Below are 9,387 nucleotides of genomic sequence, written 5' to 3' on the forward strand. Positions count from 1 at the left end.
AATCTAAAAATATATCTAAAAAAAGCTCAAATAAACATTGTTTTAGATCTATAAAAACTGAATATTCAGGGCTTCTATATATATATACATATAAATATTATATCTAAAATGGGTCGGCCCGGGTGAAATCAAGTTGACGTAAAAGCGGCCCGCGAACCAACCCGAGTCTGACACCCTTGTGCTAGTCCATCTCTCATCACATTTTTTGAACCGCTTTATCCTCAGGAGGATCGCCGGGGGTGATGGAGACCATCCCAGCTGACTTCGGGCCAGAGGAGGGGGACACCCTTAATTGGTGGCCAGCAAATCGCAGGGCGCATGGTATAAACAAAAATAAACAGCCAATCACGCTCACACTCACCCTTATAGGGGCAATTCAGAGTGTCCAATCAGCCAACCATACATGTCTTTGGAATGTGTAAGGAAACCAGAGTACCCAACCTGGATTTGAACTCTAATTTTTTAAATATATAAATAGCCTTGTGCACAACATGATTACACATGCACACTCCTTCTGACAAGTGATAACTGCCTATGAATTAAAAAATTAAAATCAGTGGGGATTTTTAGTGTTGAACCAATACGGCAAGAAAATTATGTCATCACCAAGTACTAAGAAATAACACCGATGTTGAGCGATAAGTGCTGGTACCACAACCACCAGTTTCCAACTAACTAACAAAATGTTGCAACTGTGTTAGTGCTAATTGCAGCCAATTATTCCCAGTTGTGGTCACTTGTCTCCCTCTTTAAAAGCACATGCTGGCTGTCGATGGTCAGAATGAACAATGCAACTGTGGTGTCATGGCGGCAGTGTGACTTTTCCTGGTGAATATTGTCTTAATGGTGAAAGGTGAGCCATCAATTTGTGAACCAGGCTTGATAAATTTTACTCTCATCAAATGATTATATTACTTTTAATCTCTGCAGGCCTTTGTGTGTTTATCGGCGCTACAAAAGGTGATTACGAGGCTGTGCTGAACAAAAACAGTGTGCCAGATAAGAACATTTTTGATCAGCTCATTCTGTTTAAGATGAAACTTGTTGTTGCCTTCTGAGGAGCTGAACTCATAAGGGGAACATTAGCAGTGATTTCTATCCAATTTAAGTAAGAGGGGTTAGTGAATGACAAATGTTCATTTGCACTTTACGAATGTAAATATACAGTTAAAGGATGTAAAGGGATGTATGATTGGATGGTTATCACTGTCAATTTGCAGCCTAGGAGAAAAGGGGTAAAATAGAATTAGTTCATCCTTTTGGAATCTGTTCACGTCTTTGTTGGGTTTCTGCCAGTTTCTTGAGCAGTTAACTTTTTTTTTTTTACCCAATTGCAAGCCATTAAATTTATACACTGGTATTTCTGGCATCAAATGTCTAAATTTACTTAGTGTGAATGTGGCCTAAACTTTCTGTAGTCTGAAAGAATAAGTCTTGTATTACTTTCTTTGCCAAAATGGCATTGTGAATTTAAACAAGACAATTTGATGAATTAACTTAATTGGTACGTTCGAGAACACTTTAAAATATACCATTTTTTAAATTTAATTTACATAATTTTATATGGGTAAACTTTAAGTGTTCTGGATGAATGTGAAGACTGTCTCTGCCAATATCTTGGTCACTTAGAAAACTTAGCTTTCCACTACTTGGTTTTTGATTTATAATGGGATAGATGATAGTGAAAATGATTAGCATTCATTTACTAATGTGCTACTTCATTTTTGTGTGAAAGCCAACCAGTAACTAATGGTCAGCTGAGCGACGGCCACTGCGACACCACCCGGGCTCAGCAGGGCGACCGCGTCCACTACAACACCACCCGGGCTCGGCAGGGCGACCACGTCCACTACAACGCCACCTGGGCTCAGCAGGGCTACGGCCACGACAATTGCTAATTGCTTACAATCCTTGTTTAAAAAAGATTTCTGGTTCTGGTTGTAATGTCTTGAAAGCTCCAGTATTTGTATTCAATCAATAAATGCTGCTAGGAAGTGGATTTTACCCCATTTGATTACATTTTTTGCCATTTGGCGTGGTTTGTTCATCTGCTGCCAAACCTCCCAGTCAAATAGATATTGGACTTTCTTAAACATCAGTGGCAACTGAGATGAGGAAATCTGCATATGTAAAGTTAATTATACTGTATCTTGAGACATTTGGGTGTACATTTTTTTAATGTTTGCAGAATTGTCAATTGTTACTTTTGCAAACTTTTTTTGTTTAAAGTACAAATTTAACTTGCATGGGTATGTTTTCACAAATTGTTTACATGTACAAAATCACATTTTGAGGTGGTCAAAAGTCAATACAGTCCCACAAACAGCCAATCTGAACAAGGCTTATTGACTAACACAGCCATCCAATGGCTACGTTTTCCATATGTCATCCGGGCCGCAGCCTGTTGGTCAGTGCCAATTTATTTTCTTACCATGAACTCGCCGACACTGGGCATGTGTGGCAAATCCCAATTGGTCAAAATTCAAGACAGACCCACTAACAGCCAATCCGAACATGGCTTATTGGCTACCCAGCCAGTTATTGGCCGTGTGTCCGTACCCAGAGCCCGTGGTGGCAAATCCTAATTGAAATTGCAATTAATTAAATTACGATGCCAATCAAAAATATCTCGTGACATTTTTAAGGAATGAGCTTAACTGCGGACGGAAGGTCAACATGAGTTTTTCCTGTTTTTACTTGAAATAAAATTGTCATTACAAAAAAGTTTCCAGAGGGAATGATAACCAAAGCATAGAACACCCATTTCAACAAAAACATGTTAGGTTACTGGGAATTATTCTTATATAATCATGTCAAAAGTCCTTATGTCAATAGCACACACAAGGGTTCAGCGCAGTGTAGCGACATGCTGCTATGACATATAGGAGCAACAAAAGTCTATAGAAAAGTTTATTTTCCTAAAAAAATACAATATAAATGAATACCGGCAACGCAACATTTTTATTGAACCATATTGGATGCAAAAAGCAAACGTTTGGAGCAAAAAATGACGAAACCCTTATAATGAAACCAACACATGCTGCCTGTATCAATAGTAGACTACTATCAAAATGACTACTGAAGACAGGGATGTCTTTTGATTGTGTGTTTTGTTACAGATAGATCATTGCAGTGAAGCACGGGTGTGCCCCCAAACCCAACTGATTCATTATCCACATGGCATTCTAAAAAAATGACCATCTAAAGTTTTCAACATTGCAGGTTCTCCCAGAGACGTCTATTGCCGTCAATGGCAGCAGCCGATGTGTTAAATGAGTGCTCTTATTTATAATTTTGACATTTCAACATTGCTGCTTTTCAAGTTAGTGATATTAGATATTTAGATATTAAACTATCTCTCTCTGATGATTATAATTTTGAGAGCTGGTTTCAACAGCAAAACTGTCATAATTTAACAGCGAACGAACCCGGCGACCAAATGTCCGGTCGACCAAATGTCCGGTCGACCAAACGTCCGTTCTACCAAACGTCTTACGACAAAACGTCCGGTCACGTTTGTGGAGCATTCAGCATCATGCATTTAATCAGTTGATACATTATTCCTGTTCGTATTATAAAAGCTGGGCAACTCGATTTTGATGTGTTCTTTTCGACCCAGAGTTCTAAATTGGATCAGCTCTATATCGGATTTATATATTAGGAATAAACATTCTGTGGAGTAACCCAGTGTATCCTGATCTTCTCTGTCGACATTGATCATGCCCTCTTGTTAGGACAATTAGTCAGTCATAGTTTCATATAGATAAAAGCCGTCAGAGTCAGATACCAAGGCTTATCGTCTACCACTACGTTGGCGACAAAGACATCATGAGCATTCATGATTAACTAGTTAGTATTTTCCAGGCAGTACACAGTGCTCTGTTGTATGATATAGCACCTCAAGTTTAACGTCATTACAATAGAACAGAAAAAATGCAATCAAACTTTTCTCTCTTTCTCAACTAAATACTCAGCTGCAAATGGAGCACATCTTTCCTGGAAATGTCTTTCCACTTGACTTTTTGTTCTTTGACAACTTTTCGCTACAAAGCAAACATTTGCAATCCTTCCACATTGGCAATGATTGCAAATGATTCGCTCTAAGAAATGTTGAATCCTCAGTTTTTTTTGTTTAGCCTTGGAATCAATGGCCCATCATACGGTCGCTGTTTTGTTTACAACAGGCACCTCTCTAAGAGAAACATGTGTCACAGGCTATGACACAAATCTTAGTTGATAAAAATATTGAAATGTAATATTTATTCTACACCGGGGTGGCCAACTCCGGCTCTGTTTTCCATATCTCCCTCCACCAACATACCTGAATCAATTCAACAGGCTCGGTATCAAGCTTCTAGATAACTTGCTGATGACTTGATCATTTTATTCAGGTGCGGTAGAGGAGGAAGATATGGAAAACAGACGGAATAGCAGCTCTCGAGGACCAGAGTTGGCCACCTCTGTTCAACACATTCTTATAGCATTGGAAACACAAGAATGTTTTCCTCCAATGGAAAATATAGTAAAACAAACAAATATTTCCCTGCCCCATTTTCAAACATTTTGGAAAAAGCTCCATGGAGCCTTTAGGGCAGTGCTCCAGAACCAATGGTTGTTGACCCACAGTCTAGACATTTACAGTAATAAATGGACAACTTGGGGCTTACCTGACATACATTATAGAAGGGGCTATTTGGGGTGTTTGCGTGTTTGTGTGAATGAAGTGCTGTCCACGACGTGGGACTATTGCTATAGTATCATGCAACGTCTCTGAGTGTTCTTTTTGCTCTTCTTGTTGCTGCGGTTTGTTTCCTTGTATCTTCTGATCTCTCTCACAAGTGAGTAGAAAGCTTCCTCCACACCCTACCAGGAATAAAAATACATATCGGTCTAACGCAGATGTAAAACGTGCTCATAATATGCTATATGAATTTGTACACACCTGTCTGGTTTTGGCCGAGGTCTCCACAAATGGAACGCCGTAACTTCGAGCTAGGTCCTGTGCCTGCCGGGTTTCCACTGAACGTGAGCCCAAGTCACTCTTGTTGCCCACCAGTACCAAGGGAACGCTGTCACTGTCCTTCACCCTGTTGATCTGTTCTCTTCGAAGCGGAAAGAAGAATAAAAAATTACATTAGAGATTAAATTAACAAGCACTTGACCACAAAATATCTACTCTTTGACAGCAGAAGAAAACCAATTCATTTAAACTGGGAGGACTGGCTGAGAATGCTCAACTCTCAGTGCAGCTGACAGCGCTAGACATCTATACCATTTTGACTGGGAAGTGGGAATTAATTATATTATTTGCACAACCCAGTCGAAAAGGATTGGACAACTGGTGCTATCAATGGTGGCTAGTGAATTAACATAAAAGTCAATTGGTGTGGTATATGTGGCAAATTTCACTGTTAATCATTGATAGAGACTCATATTTACCTCTCTAGCTCTCTCTACCTGTATTTGTATATGTATGTGCTTGTGTATGTGTGTGTGTATGTATGTATGTATGTATGTAATAGGGAGTACAAATGTATTACATTGAAAGGAAAATCTTGAGAAAAATCATCGCAAGTGGTATCTCTGAGATACTATATAAACCAAAAGCACATTATTAGGGTCAATATAATAAGAATTTTAATATGCCTACTTTGTAAATGCAAAATATCAAATTATTCCACTTGAAAAAAGAAATAAGTTTACGTGATGAGAACCTGATGCGTTTCAATGAATTACAATTTTCTAACAAGAAGTTTGAGTTGTTGTGGCGGCCAAATTGATTCTAATGTCAAAATATCTTGATTTTTTTTCGATGGTTCATCTTACTGCGATAGTTATCACTTTCAAACAAGAAATTAAAAAGAAAAATCAAAGTGGAATTTTGTTTTATTTCATAATCACAAATGAACAATAATTTCCTTTAAAAAAAAAAAAAAGTAACATAAGCACCGGTTTAGTGTTTGTTCCCCAGCCACCGGCTACAATAATAACATGAGACACATATTACACAGGTATCAAGGCTGATATTTTAATGAGCAATCATAAGACCTTCTATCAGCCTTATATAGTATTGGGATGTGCTGACATGGTAAATGCTAAGAACACATCTGTTAGAGCTATTCGCGTCTAGCCAGTCAGGACACGTTTATAACTGCGGTGCGCTGGCGACGCCATGAGCGAGCGGTGGCAAGCACAATTGAGTTTTTTCACCTTTTATGCAAGGTACGTTTTTTTTCCCTTGAATTTCATTCATAGACGTAAAAATAAATTTTGTTTATCTGTCTATGATTTTTCTATTTTAAAATAAATGGACGTATCGGCTGCATTGTCTTGCGTCACAGCGTCATGTTATTTCGTTTTTGTCACCCTGCAGTGTCGTCTTTTTATGCGCATATAAGCCGTACCCTCGATTCAGTCATTTTTTTTGTCCGACGAATGCAGGTTATGTGTGATTAAATACAGTACCTGTATAAGTGAACGTCCTCAAAGGACTTGATGTTGTTGATGGCGTAGACACAGAGGAACCCCTCTCCCGTCCTCATGTATTGGTCTCTCATGGCGCTGTACTCCTCCTGACCCGCAGTGTCAAGGATGTCCAATAGACATGTCTCGCCGTCAATCACCACCTGTTTTCTGTACGAGTCCTGCAGTGTGAAACATTAGAAAAATCCAATTATTGATTTACATAGGGGGAAAAATAGGAAATATTCCCGATACATCTATAATCTTCATTTGAATTTGATCATAAAACAGAAAGTTGGCACTCATAATTTACTTCTTGGACCGCACAAAATGATGTAGCAGGCCAGATTTGACCCCCGGGCCAACACTTTGACACCCGTGTACTAGAGTGACAATGTCTCAAGTATGAAAATATTTTACATTTGGAATTGTTGTGGGTAGGGGGCTGGGGGCCTAGCATTTGGTCAAGAGGAAGGATCGTTCACACACACACACAATAGACTTTCGGTGTATTTATTTCAAATATAGCATGGCATCATTCAATTTATTATGTCCTCGTTGTTTTGAATGAGTTTTTAAGAACCACATGGACTGGACATCTATCAAATTAATTAATTGAAAATAGTAACGTGCATTTTTTTAGTACAACATTCGCATTGAATATGCAGAGTCCCACCTCGATTGTCGGATCATATTCATCCACAAAGTGATTCTGGATGAGCTGAATGGTGAGAGCACTCTTGCCCACGCCACCCGCACCGACCACCACCAGCTTGTATTCGGTCATTCCTGCAAAACTGGAGCAAAAACTACACGATTTAGAACAAACACACTTCGACCCCTTGGCAGACAGCTGAGAGTATCTGATCTGATAAAGCCCCGTGGCACGGCGACCTAGATAAAGCCATCTATGCCCTTAACTTACATCACAACGTTGCAAAAATAGCACAAAAGTTCGTGTAATGCAAAAACATGGTTTACCTTAATGTATGATTTATAACAGCGGAAAAGTTTGCAGGTCCGGAGTTCAGGGTGAAATGTATGACGTCCGCTTGCTACATAGCGTTAGCCTAAACACAATTTCCTTCCGCAAACCGCAAGAAACAATCGTTATAAACCCTCTTGTCCTTTACCTGGAAGGTTTAAGGCGCTAAAGCGTGACGTCGAAATATATAAAACGTAACAGTTTACTAATGACATTTAAATCACAAAATTGTAAATAAACAAACGCCGACATTTAGTGTATCCCGCAACAAATGTCCATTATGAATCATTAAAAAAAGTCACAACGATTGCGTTAATCCTGACACTCACCAACCAATAGAAATAGGACTTTAAAAAAGACAGTGATTTAGTCCAATTGTAGTGGAGGATTGGATATTAGTCCCGCCCATGTCAAAAGAAAAGTCCAGGGCGGTGCAGAAAGAGAGTTGCGACACTCTGATCTCGCCTTCGTGTAGTCACGTGTTCACGGAGTCCCGACTAGTTCCAAACACAACAGCCCTGTAATGTAAGGACTGACAGCGGCGGTTGCGATATTTTTTGTTAAAAGATGAATGAATACATCTTATTTAGATATTAATACATTACAGTCTTTTGACATGATTATAGTTATGATATTTAATATATATATAAACTTTTTGATACTTGTGTATATGTAGGCTCAAAAACATGTATATTGAGGTAGTTACAATGGAGGTGATTCTACTTCGCAGTTTTTCTATTATCGCGGCCATGTCTGGTTTACATTAACCACGTTATTCAAGGGATTACTGTAAATCATTGATTAATCAGATGGCAAGGAAACCAGAGTACCTGGAAAACCCACGCAAGCCCTGGGAGAACAGGCAAATTCCACACAAGAAGGTCCAGACCTGGGATCGAATCTCAGAACTGAGTGGCCAATGCAGTAACCACTCATTCACTGTGCCACCGACTTATTAATGGATAAATAAAATAATGATAATTTGAAATAATTGGTCGCACAATGAAGGAGATGTTAGCACGCCCAGCTCTCAATTCTGAGATCGGGGGTTCAATCCCAGGTGGGTTTCGGCCTTCCTGTGTGGAATTTGCATGTACTGATTGAAAACTCTAAACTTTCCCTGGGTATCAGTGTGTGCATGCACGGTTGTTTATGTCCGTGTGCCCTCCGATTTGCTTGCAATCAATTCATGGGGTACCCACCATCCTGCCCGTGGGTAGTTCGCGGAAGGCTTTGGCAACCCCACAACACTTGTGTGGCTTGGATAATGAATGAATGACTAAAATATTTATAATAATAGTGACATTTTTATCTCTGCCCTCATGTCCACAACTGAGTGTCACATGCCAACATCATACTGTCTTCATATAATTCATTTTCCGTGCCACGTATCCACAAAAGATCCGCAAAGGTGCTGCAGGTTATAACAGGGCACGAGTAGACAAACAATCATTCACACTCACACTTATACCTAGGGGCAATTTAGACTGTCCAATGAACCTGGAGAAAACCCACGCAGGCCCGGGGAGACCTGGATTTGAACCCACAACCCCAAAGCTGTGAGGCCGACGTGGAAACCACTCATCTGTCAAACCGTCTTTCCACAGTAATCATGTATAAACAAGTGTGATATATATTTAAAAACAAATCTCTCAATTTTCGTTTTGGAGTCATTTTTTTAATTACAGACCATAAATCTTCATTAGACTTTTATATTTTCCATAAGAGTTGTGTTAGAACTTTGACTTTTATCTTGATTGACTTTTTCTACTACTGTATTGTAATTGTTAAATGTTGTCATGTCAGAACTGCAATTTAGCCTTATTGAGAGTTGTGTGTTTGAAAGAAAACAACCATTTTGGGAGTTGATATTTATAATTACAGAAAAAAAACACATGCGACCATGCCCACATATGTACAAACTCACACCCCCCCGCACC

The 9,387-nt window shown here is 39.2% G+C and overlaps 1 protein-coding gene and 1 long non-coding RNA gene across 2 annotated transcripts; one reads left to right on the top strand and one right to left on the bottom strand.

The window, feature by feature from the left end:
* The first annotated feature begins 736 nt into the window (after positions 1 to 736).
* Positions 737 to 1,999, top strand: LOC144208911 (uncharacterized). Its single transcript, XR_013328946.1, has 3 exons — positions 737 to 853; positions 931 to 960; positions 1,736 to 1,999. It is a non-coding gene; the product is annotated as an uncharacterized LOC144208911 (long non-coding RNA).
* Positions 2,000 to 2,629: 630 nt separating this feature from the next.
* On the bottom strand, positions 2,630 to 7,768 carry LOC144208508 (GTPase KRas). The gene is made up of 5 exons (XM_077734403.1): positions 7,444 to 7,768; positions 7,139 to 7,259; positions 6,466 to 6,644; positions 4,943 to 5,102; positions 2,630 to 4,863 (listed from the first exon to the last, which is right to left on the bottom strand). The coding sequence occupies exons 2-5, from the start codon at positions 7,247 to 7,249 to the stop codon at positions 4,750 to 4,752; spliced, it is 564 nt and encodes a 187-aa protein (XP_077590529.1). The 5' UTR covers positions 7,250 to 7,259; positions 7,444 to 7,768; the 3' UTR covers positions 2,630 to 4,749.
* Positions 7,769 to 9,387: the final 1,619 nt, after the last annotated feature.

The sequence above is a fragment of the Stigmatopora nigra genome, chromosome 15, assembly GCF_051989575.1.
Source record: "Stigmatopora nigra isolate UIUO_SnigA chromosome 15, RoL_Snig_1.1, whole genome shotgun sequence".
Classification (NCBI taxonomy): Eukaryota; Metazoa; Chordata; class Actinopteri; order Syngnathiformes; family Syngnathidae; genus Stigmatopora; species Stigmatopora nigra.